The sequence below is a fragment of the Coffea eugenioides genome, chromosome 2 (genome assembly GCF_003713205.1).
Source record: "Coffea eugenioides isolate CCC68of chromosome 2, Ceug_1.0, whole genome shotgun sequence".
NCBI lineage: Eukaryota > Viridiplantae > Streptophyta > Magnoliopsida > Gentianales > Rubiaceae > Coffea > Coffea eugenioides.
This window is the reverse complement of record NC_040036.1, coordinates 13,989,587-14,004,223: the sequence shown is the minus strand read 5'-3', so window position 1 is coordinate 14,004,223 and position 14,637 is coordinate 13,989,587. Positions and strand designations below refer to the sequence as shown.

The following is a 14,637-nucleotide window of genomic DNA, read 5'->3' as shown; positions in this document are numbered from 1 at the left end:
ATGCCAGTCTCGCAAGATTCAGAGTTTTGTTACAATGTCAAACTTAAACAGTTATGAGTAATTTCTTATGGTCAAGTATGAATATCAAGCATTTAGCCCAAGAAGATACATCTTTTATACCCGAACTCTAGAAAATTGAGTTTATACTCCCACTTAGAAGACATCAGTAGCTTAGGCTCTATGCTTGTGGAATGTTGATTTGTTTTGTCTAGAAATGAAGTTAGTGATAGAGCTGACCCTATTAGCAATTATGAGCTAAGCATATTTTTGGATGAGGAGTGGCTTAACCCTTAGTGTCATAGTGCACTTGTATAGCTCTAAGCCTCTTACTGAACTTTTGCCCACTAAATATATAGTTGATACACAGTATTAATAAAATCACTTATTGTTTCAGAACAAAAAAAAAAAAAAAATTACACCCGAAAAGACAGTGCAAGCTGGAGTAGGGTGTTCGTCAGCGCTTCTGTCACTCAGTTCTAGAATTTCTCGGGGTTTTGGTCAGCCACGGTCTTGTGCCTCCATTTTCAGCGGTCTCACACGGATGCTTGTTATCGAATGCGGCAGTTGTTTTGTTGGTAAAGTTACGCTACGCGTGCCAGTAGACTTTGCACTCCCAAGTAGTAAATAGTGAAGCGGTATTCTGGTGCCGATGCAACCAGTGAGGACGGATTATTTTTCTTTACAAAAGAACGTGTGATGACTGTATTAATGAATGATTTGTAAAAATTTGTACAAGCGATCTATAATTTTAGTAACATATCTTGATCCGTGGTGTTAATTGGAGTGGAATCCATTCAAATTTTTATTTATATAAAAAAATGTGATATTGTGGTTATAAATATTAAAGGGTTGAGCAATTCGTACCATGTGCATAATTCATGATGTGATTACAATTTTTTAAGCAAAGGAAAGGTCAAATTTGAGAAGGGGAGGGGAAGAGAGATTTGAATTCAGGATTTTTAATTCTTATTACCTCAATTTTAATTATTAAATTAAGGTCTGCTTGATCTAATTTCCTCACTACATATTAATTATTACTAGATGACTTTCATTTGGTCCAAATTTTGGTTAAAATTTAATGAATTTCTATAACATTAGGGCCACCTTGGAAAAGAATGTACAAGATGAATCTTGATATGTAGGAATTGTGCCACGTGGATGCGTGCTCTGCCTACCTATGGAACCAGAAAAGTGTAAACGGGAGGGAAGTCTTGGATCCTAATTTTTCATACGGTTGATACAACGCTCAAAGCAATAGATCCTTTAGTACGATCTAATCACTGTTAAGCTAAAGGCCAAAAGTCAAAAACTTTGTAGAGGCACAACTTTTCGATTGGTCGACTAGTGATGACAAAAAATATTTGGTAGAGCTTTTCTCCATGAAACTTTCGTAATATTAAGAAATTAGCCCCTGGACTTTTTAACCATTTTCTATGGTTCTCGAGAAACTTGATCGAGCAATTTAAACTCGTACAAAGTACAAGCACCGAGCCAGCTAATGCGGGTGATTCAATTCTTTTAGCTGAACATAATGAACATATTTGCTGGAGAGTTGCAGGACCAAAGTATTTACTAGGATAGAGATTAAATCTCAAGAAAATTTAAGGAAGAGAAAATGGCTGGAGAATTCTGACGCAGATTGAAAAAACACAGCTATAATACATCATAGTTTCCTAAGAAGTGGAATAAAATTCAATCTCCTGTCTTTAAACATTTTGGAACACCGAGAAATTTGCTGTGTATTCTTCAGACTCTGCATTCGACAAATCCCCAGCTGCATTCTCTGATTCAAATGAAGCCAATCCCAGCCCCGTCCCAGACGAAACTTCAGTGGAGCTACTACTTGAATTTGATTCCTGTCGATCTAGGTTCAGCTTTGCATGATGATTATGATGAACTCTTTGCCTCAATATCGATGATTCAGATGCTGTTACTATTTCCGAAGGAAAGTTAAGCAGAGCTTTAGCACCGCGCATCCTGAATGCAGCTCTATCATAAGCTAAAGCAGCTTCTTCTGCAGTTTGAAAGGTTCCAAGCCAAACTCTAGTACCATTTCTCGTCGAATCGCGAATTTCTGCTGCGTATTTTCCCCATGGCCGACGCCTAACACCCCTGTAATGCTTCTTGCCTGTGGCATGAGATGGCTGATGAAGCATCTTATTCACAGAAGCTTGGTTTCTTGAAGAGGGGAAATTTGAGGGTGAAATGGCATTTGCTTCAGTCAGAACTTCATATAGTACCATCTCTTGTGAGTCATTCTCGTTAAGAGGTAATTCTGCCTGTGGATATGGAACCATGGCCTGCCCTGCCTTCCCTTGCTGCTGATCAACAATACAATGCTAATTTCTAGAGGAAATTGACTAGTGAAAGTTGCAAAATTGAAATTCTAAAAGCTTGGGAAGGTTGAGCCATCTATTTATGTTGAGGATTACCAGAGATTTTTACTGTGGGGTCATGGAATTTATTATTGAGGGATCGGAAGGTACTAGGAAATAGGGGGAAATGTGGTTTTGATTTTGATGGAATTTTGGTTTGACTGGATGGTGGAATATTAGAACATGAGCAGATTGGTCCTCCGATTCTTCTCCATTTCACAACTTTATCCACGACATTAATGGTGATTGTTCGTGAATATTATAAGATTTGGCTGCAATAGTTTAGAATATCCTATTCTCTTATCAATAATATCTAGACTTCCATCAATTTGAAGGACAATAGTCAAAAGATCGAAGAAATTTTGGTTCTTTTCATTAAATTTTAGGGTAAAATGTACTTCACTCCAATGTGATTTAGCAATTTTGAGTATAACCCCCTATAGTTTTAAAAGTTATATATAACCTCTCATAGTTTGGACTAAAGTATCAAAGTGACGAAAATGATCCTTCATAATGGAACCCCTGAAAATGTCGAAATTATCCTTGTTTAAAAATTAAAATGGTTGAAGTCATCAAAATATATAAACATAATATGCACGATATTTTAATTCCGTATAGTTTTATGTTTTACCATATGACACCCATCTTATAGTTTAGTACTTTACCACATAACTCCCTTATATTTCTAAAATATATACATAAACCCCCCTCCCCCGGTAGTTAACAAATAATTTTCAACTTTACACAGGTGTATTTTTGACATTTTAGTCGACTCCATTATAGAATGCAAATTCCGTCATTTTGATATTTTAATTCAAACTATGAAAGGTTATGTATACATTTTGAAATCATAGGAAAGTTATATAAAAAAATGTCAAACCATAGCGAGATAAATTATGTTATACCCTAAATTTTACAACTCGAATAAGCATAAGGATTGGCTCCACCTTAAATTTATGGCTGGCTTTCACAGATGTGCTTCTTCTAAATAGGTTCTTCTTAATTACCATATGTTTTTTAGGCAAGGCATGATTAAAATAAAGAGAGATTACCGTATGATTTTTTTTTTCAGGGTAGATTAGCGTATGATTAAAGGAATTCGATTATTGCTAGTTAGGTGTCACAGTGTGAACATAACAAAAAAGTATAAGCTAAAAGTCCTCTGCTGATAGACCAAGAGAGAGCCAGACTTAGCTCCCAATTGGCTCCATGCTTCTAGTATTCTACCATATCAACCGTGAAAACAAATGTGGGTAGGCGACAATTTGTCCATTTGGCCAGGGTATGGAAATTCAATCGTAGTTGGTAGAAGCCCGGATTGTAGATCTTCTTTAATCTAATTCCCCTGCTCGTTCGTCTATCAAAATCCAGTTGAATTGACCTCAGTTAAATTACCCATAATCCAATTCCAATATGGCAACTGTTTATACTTCTTGCTCGTAAATGTCAAAGCTTCAAATCCTTCTAAATTTTCATGCTTTAATAGAAACTCTACAAATTTTTGGTATGCGAAATATTCATATATTGAATTCAACGTTAACTCAATCGTTTGCCAGACCTAACTAGGGTTTCTATAATCATCAGATCGAATTGTACGGTGTAATTTTACATTACTAACGCAGCAGTAAGTGTAGGTATTAGCACAACAATTATACACAAAAACACAAAAATTTTTAACGTTTCTTGAAAATTGTGTCCAACAGTCAATTTTATCATATTCAACATCAAACTAAATCCATCCCTATTGTTATCTGCATTACATAATCAAAACTGTGATGGGAGAAGCCGCAAATTCCGAAAGACTGGTGGGAAAAGAAGCAAAATGAAACTCGAGGAAAAGGACATGGGCTCTAGCTTCACCTAATATTTCTATATGCTGCCATCATCGTGCTCATCATCAATGGACTTAGTTGTCAATTAGACCCTTCTTCAACGAAGGACCCGTGCGTGGAATATGCGTTCACATCGATGGTGACCTCAACTGGGACAGGATCAGGTAGATGAACAGATCAGATCTTCATATATTTCTTCCACTTCTGGGGCCCTAAGAATATATGAATCCAATTTCTATACGTATTACTCCTTGACTCTTCAAAAGGTGACATGACACATTTTTTATAGTGGTTCATGAATCCCAAAGGGAAATGACAACTGGGGAAGGCTAAAAAAAAAATTAAGTAAATAAAGACAAATTTCCGTCTTTGAATGCTACAAGTTTTAAGGTTCAACCAACGAAAATGTGTCGATTCTTGAGTATTCATTCCCCAACAAGAAAAAGATATATTTCACGTGGTTTGAACAAATCTGTTTGGTTGGACCAAACACAGACAGCAAATCGTTTGGTTAAAGCTGCATCAAAAAGAACAAAATAAAAAACTACGTTGGATGTGGAAAATCATATTGTCATACTAGTCAAAGGCAAAAGGAAGCAAACCATGAAAGTAATAGGTTCTTTCTTTGTTTCTTTCTTTCTTTTTAAAGTGGTGGAAAAAGATTTAGTGTAGAGGGGCACGAGAGATGTTGTTATAGTTGCACGTGGGAATGGGATATGATTAATTTTAAGTGCTTTGCGTCATCCATTTTTTTTTTTTTTTTTTTTCAGTTAGGGGTATCCGGGCCTACACCCGACTAGTCCCCTAACCCTGAGGAGAGCGGGCCCCACCAATCCTCAGGAAGATACCCCAGGCTGCCCAGCTTCCGAATCGAAACCAGGACCGGCGCCTTAACTAAGAACGCGAAGCCCAGCCGAGCAATCTGTGGGGGGTTGCGTCATCCATTTCAAAGTAATGTATTTTAGTTCGACTGTATTGGAGGAGGTTTGAATTGGATTTGACTATAAGATAGAAGGAATTGTAAATACGGATTTCTGAATTCGACTATATTAATTGGAGTACTAACTATATTCATATTTCATGCACTAAGATTTCACACAGGAATTGCACGGAAGAAATTGGAAGTTAACCTGTTTAAAAAGTTGTTTGCCATATTAATTTCGTTTCCAAAATAGTATTCCCATTTATCTAATTTCAAATCATAGTCCATTTCTAATAGTTTTTATTGTGTCACATAGACTTCTAATTGGTCATAGCTGAGGTGGAATCTATCTGTGTTGCCTAAATTCCACCTCAGTCTTTGTTTGTTGACTCATGCTATTGCTGTAAGAAAGGCACTAGTGCCACTTTAACTAATTAAAACTTGCTAGACTAATTAAATAGTTGCGTGTAAGTTAGTGATCTTAATTTCAAAGAATCTTCAATATAGTTGAACATTCAGAGATGAAACTTATATCTCGTGTGTATGACTTGACTATCACAGAACTTATCCATATAACATCAAGTAAAATAAGAAAATATTTCTTAATTGAATTGTTATATGAACTTGTTAAAGGAAAAAAAAAAGTGAGTTTGGTTCCTCACAGACAAATATCATTTTTTGAATCTAACACAATAAATAAAATGAAGAAAAAGTGGGAGTGAGGAGAAAATAAGAAGTTGGGATGGAAGACAAGAGTAAGCCAGAACATTAGAATAGAAATATGATTTCGAATAATGTTAATTTTCAAAACAAGATTATTTTAGCAAAAAAAAAAAAAAAAGTCCAAGTTACACTCTATATTTTATTAGATTTTCTGCTAAGATACCAATTAACATCACAATTATTCTATTTATATAAATGAAAAATAATTTATATTTATATTAGTTGTATAATAATTGATAATAATGGAATTTGTATAGCAATTGTGAATAATGGAAGTGGCAGATCCAAACTTGAGGCTACCAACCTGGTCCGTGCCCATTATTCACAAAAGCCCATCTTGGATAAGTACGGCCCTCAATATTTTTGGAAGTCCAACATAGGAAAGACACAGTAATGGGCTTCTGAGACATCATGAAATGGGCAAGTACAAAAGTTTGCGCCGATGAACCAAAGATGTAGAAAAGAAACATCGCAGTAATTGTGCTGGTTTTACCGAAAATGATTGTATAGGAAACACGAACAAAGTTTCAACAATGGATTTTTAAAGCAACATATTTCATGTAAAAAAATCTATATATTTCATGCGTCAAAGAAATTCGTTTCCGGGCTGAGAAAAGAAGAAATCTGACGTAATTATTCATTGTTGTTTCTTGGTGGGATCCTCCATCAGTTTCGGAGCGATATGACTCTACCGATTATCTGCAATAATGTGAAACAACCAACTCAGCAAGGATAGCATGGAAAAAGTATAATTTAAGTATGATCGTAGGCTTATCTTTTTCCACAAGCTGTAAGTTGTCTTACAAGCCGTGAACTTTGTAAAGCTTGGTACGTAGTAAAGCTTAAGAGCATAGGTTGTTTTTTTACGGATTGTTTTTGTTTGTGGAGTTTACAGTAATACATTTCAGAAAATCTAATTCATACAATTTTAAATACACATAATAAAATAAAAAATTTAAAAAAATAAAAATAATTCCTATCACCACCACCATCAATCCCCTACCCCCTCTCCTCTTCTCCTTCTTCCTTTTCTTCCTCTTCTTTTTCCTTTTTTGTTCTCTCCGTCTCTTCTCTTCCATTCCCTTCCCCCCCATTGGTCTCTCCTTCCCCTCCTTTGGGAGCTTCAATTGTGATCAGAGAGGTTGCGATCTAAGATCGAGTTGGGACTAGAGCGAGCTTTGGTGGGAGCTCCCAAGGGAAGGGGGCTAGTGGAGGGAAGGAAAGGAGGAAGGAAGTAGGGGAGAAAGAGGGAGAGAGAGAGGGAGAGGGAGGGATAGGAGGGAGAGGGAGGTGACGGTGATAAATACTAGTGGTGGTGGATGGCAGTGGTAGCGGAGCTAAATTTATGAGTTCAATGAATTTTCTTATAAATTAAAAGACTTGTTGACTATACTAAAAAAATCAAATACGACTGTTTAACTTAGTGTCAATCTTTCATCAAATTATAAACATTACTTTTATTCTAGCTATATATGTATCATCAAAATTTTGTCCAACACAAGTTAGTTAGAGAATGGTGCGATAAAAAATCACATATTCTCAATGGTCAATGGACTTGGAAATGAAAAAGGAAATAATACCTAATTCATCAGTAGGATTACACCGCTGGGATTTCACAAATACAACATAAATGTCTAGTTATTATCCATTAATGCCTTAGATTTTAAGAAACCACGTGTGTGTCTATTTTTTAGGGGTGAAAGTACCTAAAATTTAGGTTTCGTTAGGAGGTTAATGAAATTGTTTAATTATATTAAAATACAACAAAAAAAAGGTTAGAAAATGTCTGTAACTCTCAAACTACTACTTTGCTATTGCTTTCCTGTATAAGTCGATTAGGATTCACCTGCATAGACAAAAGTTTAACAAGCTCAAGACATTTTGTTAATGGGAACAAGGTAGGTCTAGACTAGGGAAAGGGGTAGACAGTTAATTTTTTTTGGTCCTATTATAGCTCATTCGTGTAAATTTTACAGAATTTAGTGTTATTTTTGCAAAGATTTGGTGTATTTCCATCCATATAGTGTACATAAACAAAATTTATGGTTACAATATAATTTTGTGAGAGTTTATAGCAAATCTTGTAATAATTATGCCGAGCAATTCATAACCAGAATACAACTCAACAGAACATGCCAGAGTACATTAAGTCTTTTATTGTACTTTTATCTCAAAACACCACGGAATTCTAAACACTTCTAGATCAACCTCTAAAAGACGCACCCTAGATAAACACAAAACAACATGCTTTTAACCCGTTTTCTTGATTATTGTAATTAACGTAATATTAGAAAAGTAATCTGTTAGAGAAGAAGAGTCACAAGATTAGTCTGTCAAAACACTAATGTCTAGTTATTCACTATGCAAAACTAAACCTTCAAGATTTATGGCTTAATTAAATTACTAACAAGCTCGAAGAAGGGATTCTTTTGTTGTAGATAGTAGCATTGGGCATGGTTTTGGTCTAGAGACAAATTTTTTTCTGCTCAGACTGAATAGCAAAATATAGTCGGCTAATAGTATTGCCTATGTATTTTGAGGGTTGTTATTGTTAGCTCAAAAGGTAGAGCAACCTTTCAATAGTGAACGCAAAATCGAGATGGAAAAAACAAACGGTGATCAAACAAATAGTGGAATAAATCCCATGATTAATTGTTTGTTATAAATCCCATGATTACAAATAGGTGATGAAAGACTAAAAGCTCAAAAATTAAAAGAATTTAAGATTACCTGGAGTGTTTCTCTGACCAGAATTGATGAATTGAAGCTGTTGAGAACTAGGGTATCCAAACAAAGGCATCACTTGGTTGATACTTCGCCTATCAATGGAAGGATGAGAAGTAGAATAGTGACTATACAATCCATTGGCCAAAGAATAACCTGCTCTACTGCTTTGACCCGCATGATGGCTTCCCATATTGGCTAGCACTGCTTGTGCATGATTTACATCGTAGTATGGTGCAGCAGCAGCAATAGGTAAAACTTCTCTTCCACGTTGATCTTGTAAAAATCTTGCCGCAGAAACTTGAGCAGCATTAGTTATTCCTGGTTCTAGTGATAAACTTCCACTTCCATGGTAATAATTCATCACGTTTCCAGCCCCAGGCTGGACGGCTAGCACCCCAGCGTTATTACTACAGGTCTCTGTTGGAGACTGTTGCATTGATCTGAGACCTTCCTTCAGGGATCTATTCTCTTCTTGCAACTTCTGATTCTGTTCGAACAGTTTCTGGTTCTTCTCGATGATCAGTAGGTTCTGTTCTTCCAAAGTTTTGTACATACCTAAAGGTCCATGCACCTTATCCTTCTTCCACCCCAATGCTTCCCATTCAAGAGACTCGACTGCTCTCTCCTGTTCATGCGGTTCTAAGACTTTGATGATCTTAGATACGTTGGATACGCCGAAAACTTTGTGAACTGCACTGAAGATATCAGCCTTCTCCGCTGGAAAGTGCTTTAACATGGGACATTCTTCTTTTTTGCACTTTTTCCTTTGATGCTTGCACGCAGAGCATGCAGGGCGATTACCGACTTCTAGATTGTTGTCTTTGTCGTTGTTTTTATTATTGTCATCCTCGTTCGAGGTTGTATTGTTGTTGTTGCTGTTGTTATCATCATCATCCAGCATCCCTAACATCCATGTCGACCGGACCAAATAAGAAGTAAGAAATTAGGCGAAAATAAAAAATAAAAAAAAAAAGAAGAAGAAGAAGAAGGGAAAATTCTTGAAACAAGCAAGAAAACCTTGTGAAAGATTTCCCTATCCTACAAGATCAGAAAAACAAAAAACGTTGGACGACTAACCTCTTTTTGATTAAAGTAATTTGGAGATGGAGTTGGGAAATCTGCTACTTGTTTGCCTTGAGGTGCATGCAGCAGAAGAAGAGAGATTTTCTTGGGATTTTGAAGAACGTTAAACTGAATTCGGGTGAAACTTAATCAACTAAAAAGACAAAGTTCTAATAGGAGTCCTTATTATTAGGGTTCCGTCCAAAGGTAATTCTGCACAGTAACTTTTTGAAGAGGGTTTGCCCAATCAAAAAACGAAATATTTTCAGAAGAGGAAAAGGAAATATGAGTCTAGCGAGATTAATCTTGCAAGGCATCCAAGACTGATATGGGCCATTTGGGTCGTTGTAGAGTAAGCCCAAGCTTAGCCCAGCATACTTAATATTGATTTCATTTAGGCCTGTCCAAAGTCTTTCATAATGGGCTTGGCATCATCAAAATGTCGGTTTCAACTAATCCTACTTTTATTTTTTGACCTTATCATTATGTTTTTTGGTGTAACAATTTCTTGTTGAAATAGTTCATATTTGTCTTTTATTGCATTAAATTGTAAGCCACTAACCAACAAATCAGAGTTGTCAGGACTGGGAGTATAAATTTTGTCGTAATGTGCTTCGAATACCAACAGTTTAAGATAGAAAAAGCAGGACACACAAGGACGGAACTAGGAGATGGGGAGGGAGCCTCCGCCCTCGAAATTTTGAAAAGTTTTTTTTTATATATATTTTATACTATTTGTATCCCCAAAATTTTTAAAAAATTTTGTGCTGATTCGAGAGTTTATATGTATATGTATTTTGTCTCCTCAAATTAAAATTTCTGGTTCCGTCCCTGAGGACACAGAAATGCGCTATTGTCATTTTTTTTTATCACCTTAATCAAAGTTTGTTTTTAAATTTGGTTTTTGCATGGCATTTGTATCTGAGGAGTCAATAAAATATTAAGCGTACTTGAGCAACTTAGAGTGAAAGGACCCATAAATATTTGAAACCGAATTTACGCAGAAGTTAGAACGAATTCTAAGTAAGACACAGATATAAAAGGAAATAAAAAGTTTACATGCTTCGAGCTAGATTTGATTCAAACTCAAGTTACAGCAAGAAATAAAAATCTGAAGCACTCACTTAATTTATGAACTATTGAAACAAAAAAAAAAATCGCAAATTAAGCGTATTAAAATTGTTGAAGCCACTTAACCTTATAACATAAGATCGATGATCTGAATGAGGTCACATTCCCAAGAAAAAGGTTTCAACACCTTAAACAAAACTAAAACAATTCATTACTGCCCATGTAATATTTTTCCTAAAAAAGTGAAGTTAAATTGAAAAAAAAAGGAAACTCAACACAGTGGAAGGGTGCATATAATTTTTTTTCAAAAAAAAAAAAATTCAACTTAATAAGTGTGTACACCAAATGGTAAGTTGTGTTTGTATGCCAACTACTAATCTCAGGACACACATTTTTGAAAATAAATCTTTTATTATCTTTAATTTTTCTTATTAAAAAAAAATTTCCAACCGGTTTAAATGTTTGAATGGGCTCTAATCTAATTTAGCCTTCTAACCACATGTGTTCAGATCTGGAAGGCAGCCTGAAAGTAATGGGTGACACCCTGAGATATCACTTTTAGGTCACTTCTTTTGGAATATTTTCTGCTTAGACAATCATACTAGGTTAGTAAATCAAGCAATCCTCTTTGCTTCTAATCCCTTCCCCAACACTTAACCAACCAACACCAGCACTACACCTACTTTGCTACATTTAGTCTGCCTCTGGCCTTCAACTCAAAGAAAAGAAAAAGTCTAGAAAGCAATCATTTTCTAGGTGGTATGCCTGAGTTTTTAAATGCCAACCTCTCCACTACAATTTTCTTTAAGATTTCATCAATACTTCCTTAATAGTTAAATAGTTTTCCTCGTAAAAGACAATCATTTACTATCATTGAAAGCACAGAGGAATCAGTTGCACATATATGTACTAGCTAGTTAGTCACTACAACAACTAGATTAGCGAATTCAGCTGATAAGAAGAGCATCAAGAATGACAACTGCAAGATTTATAAAGTGTGTAACAGTGGGAGATGGGGCTGTTGGAAAGACTTGCATGCTCATTTCCTATACGAGTAATACTTTTCCGACGGTACGATTTCCAGAATGATCATCTAGACCTAGCATTATTTCTGCTTTTCTTTTTATTTCTTTTGATATTTTTGGTAAGCAGTAATATTAATCTCCATTTCTTCAACTGAATTATGCACTTCTTCTTCTTCTTTTTTCTTTTTCCTGTTGTGTTATGACAGGATTATGTTCCTACAGTTTTTGATAACTTCAGTGCCAATGTGGTGGTGGATGGTAGTACGGTGAACCTTGGCCTGTGGGATACTGCAGGTAAATTGTTCTTTCTCGTTAATGTGCTTTGCTGAGATTAATTGCATGGCAGTATTGAAATAGATTGCACTATGCTTTTTTTTTTTTTTTCTGTTTTTAAACAGAAACAGATGATTTTATAAACTCACAGTTGCAGCGCTTAATTATAGAATTACTTTGTACTTTTCTTGATTAATGGCGAAGAAAAGATATAGTACTGATCATAATTGAATGCTTATCTATCTATTGCTCTACACTTGAGAGATGATTATGGAAACAAGAAAAAGAAGCGACACTATATTCTTGAATCTATGCGTTGCAGGTCAAGAAGATTACAACAGGCTAAGACCGTTAAGTTATAGAGGTGCCGATGTATTTCTGCTAGCTTTTTCCCTCATTAGCAAGGCCAGCTACGAGAATATATACAAAAAGGTTCTTAACTGTTCTTCTATTATAAGTTAAGCTTGCATTTGGATTAGGAAAGGAATTGATGCAAAAAAAATAAAATAAAATAAAATACTACCACAGCTTTGATATTACAAAATTTCAGTTGTTTCGAATCAGGTGTGTAAGTGTAAGGGTGGTGGAAGAGTAGTTGTGTGTTAATTAGAGTTTTATCCTCTCTAGGAGAGGCAAGAAATTAAGTCTATGATACTGACAATCCAACCAATACACCTGCAAGTGTATATAATCTTTTCGAATGAAAAAAAAATATGTTAACAAAGTATAGTTACAATTAAACTCTCTTCGTTTGAATATACTCCTTCCTTTCTACCATTTTTTTCTTCACAACCCCAAAGTGAGCTACTCCATCCAGAGTGGCTGGGGATGCTTCCTTTCTCAAGTGAATTTTTTTTTTTTTTTTTTATCAATCCTCATCTCCTACTCCTAGTTCTATTCTAACTCGTATTAAAAGAGATTCCAACCGAGGGAGAGGATCCACTAGCAATTTTATGAAGTTTGATTTCGAATTGACTTCTGATAACATAGAAAGTGAAATCTTGCACACTGGATTGGATATTGAAAATCTTGCTCTTTATATCTAACAGTGGATTCCAGAGTTGAGGCACTACTCGCCAACCATACCGATAGTGCTGGTGGGGACTAAACTCGGTAAGTTGTATAAAATAATAAAATATTAGTACGATATTTTTTTTTTGCAATGCCACACCTGTTTATACATAAAGGCCAAAGAAAACACACGTTTCTTTTTCATCCTTTCAAAGCTTGAATTGGTCTTTTTCATCCCCTTTCTGGCTGATGTGATCTTATTGGCCCCTAATTTAATTTTGAAGTGCAGACTTGAGAGAAGACAAGCAGTATTTGAGTGACCATCCAGGCGCCACACCTATTTCAACAACCCAAGTAAGCATTTGTGATTAGAATGCATTCTCATATTGATTTTTCCAATTTTTTTTTTTTGGCATAAAAACATCTTTCTTGACATAATTTTTATTTTTGCCAGGGTGAGGAATTAAAGAAATTGATTGGCGCTGTTGCTTATGTCGAGTGCAGTTCAAAAACTCAACAGGTAACTTGACATGATACCTTTACTGCCATATATACATTTCTTGATTGTATAATATAGCCTGAAATCCCCTAGAAATAAAAGTTATGATCAGATTTTTCTTGCTCAGTTAGTACTTACGAAATTATTTCATACACTATTCTAAATGTTACTAGCAGTATATAATTATGGCAGGTATGCATGGAATAAAAGGGGTGCTCTACAATCTCAAGATTTTAGATATAGCTATATTTTCCATTGAAAAACTCAATTACCTTTTCAAAAATTAGATTTTGTTCCCCACTGAAATAAATATTATGACAAGATTTAAACTTGCTCTTGATGGTTGTGGTGGCATTTTTGCAGAATGTGAAAGCTGTGTTCGATACTGCAATAAAGGTAGCCTTGCGCCCGCCTAAAGTGAAGAAAAAGCCGCAGAAGCGAATTAGGCCTTGCGCATTCCTCTAAATTTTGATCTGTTTCGCCAATTGAAGGCAGCTACTCATTAAAATTTCAATTTTCTTTTTTTTTGTAAGATATGGAAGGCCACTCCAGGTGCCTCCAGTTCTATTATTCAATATTCTTATCAGATATTGTAGTATTTGCTACAATGTTGAATGTATATGTACACCTTTTTCATCACATACAAGAAACTGTTAAAGAAACTGTTAACAGAGCTTCTCATAATACAATGGGTGCTAATTTCTGGAATTCAAACCATTCATTTTCATGTAGTCCTTAAATTGAAGCACAAAATTTGGAAATGTTAAGAAACATTTCGTTCTAGATAATGAGGAGAAACTAGAATTTATGATAGTTTAGATTGTAAGTTATTTGAGATATTTTTACTGTAGCAGTTTTTGTGATGTGATGTATGTGAGATAAAAAGGTAATTGAGAAGATAAAAAGGTATATTGAAAATTGTAATGATGATGTAAGCAAATATATTTGGGAAAATAATCAGCTGTTCAAACAGTATATTGGTAATAGAACGTAATATGGGCGTTGGACTCTAATCGCTCTCATTGCAGTATCATCAAACTCCTCCTTCTTTATTTAATTAAATCTGCAATTTAAAAGATAAGAGTGAAAAAACGTAAACATGGTTTGACTCTTAATT

General features: G+C 35.1%; 3 protein-coding genes across 3 annotated transcripts; 1 reads left to right on the top strand and 2 right to left on the bottom strand.

The window, feature by feature from the left end:
• Positions 1-1,552: 1,552 nt before the first annotated feature.
• LOC113762429 (pathogenesis-related genes transcriptional activator PTI5-like) lies at positions 1,553-2,385 on the bottom strand. Its single transcript, XM_027305881.1, has one exon. The coding sequence runs from the start codon at positions 2,295-2,297 to the stop codon at positions 1,707-1,709; it is 591 nt and encodes a 196-aa protein (XP_027161682.1). The 5' UTR covers positions 2,298-2,385; the 3' UTR covers positions 1,553-1,706.
• A 4,155-nt stretch (positions 2,386-6,540) lies between these two features.
• Positions 6,541-9,489, bottom strand: LOC113757007 (LOB domain-containing protein 6-like). Its single transcript, XM_027300434.1, has 2 exons — positions 8,583-9,489; positions 6,541-6,551 (listed from the first exon to the last, which is right to left on the bottom strand). The coding sequence occupies exons 1-2, from the start codon at positions 9,487-9,489 to the stop codon at positions 6,541-6,543; spliced, it is 918 nt and encodes a 305-aa protein (XP_027156235.1).
• Positions 9,490-11,547: 2,058 nt separating this feature from the next.
• On the top strand, positions 11,548-14,198 carry LOC113762018 (rac-like GTP-binding protein RAC13). The gene is made up of 7 exons (XM_027305252.1): positions 11,548-11,783; positions 11,944-12,031; positions 12,333-12,442; positions 13,060-13,123; positions 13,311-13,375; positions 13,476-13,541; positions 13,884-14,198. Exons 1-7 carry the CDS (start codon positions 11,685-11,687, stop codon positions 13,983-13,985), a joined length of 594 nt encoding a protein of 197 aa, XP_027161053.1. The 5' UTR covers positions 11,548-11,684; the 3' UTR covers positions 13,986-14,198.
• The last annotated feature ends 439 nt before the right edge of the window (positions 14,199-14,637 follow it).

Bases quoted from the DNA above. Each gene is read 5' to 3' on its own strand.
- LOC113762429 (XM_027305881.1), bottom strand. From the start codon at position 2,297: ATGGTTCCATATCCACAGGCAGAATTACCTCTTAACGAGAATGACTCA.
- LOC113757007 (XM_027300434.1), bottom strand. From the start codon at position 9,489: ATGTTAGGGATGCTGGATGATGATGATAACAACAGCAACAACAACAAT.
- LOC113762018 (XM_027305252.1), top strand. From the start codon at position 11,685: ATGACAACTGCAAGATTTATAAAGTGTGTAACAGTGGGAGATGGGGCT. The intron at 11,784-11,943 runs GTACGATTTCCA...GTGTTATGACAG, and splicing joins CGAGTAATACTTTTCCGACG to GATTATGTTCCTACAGTTTT. The intron at 12,443-13,059 runs GTTCTTAACTGT...TATATCTAACAG, and splicing joins ACGAGAATATATACAAAAAG to TGGATTCCAGAGTTGAGGCA.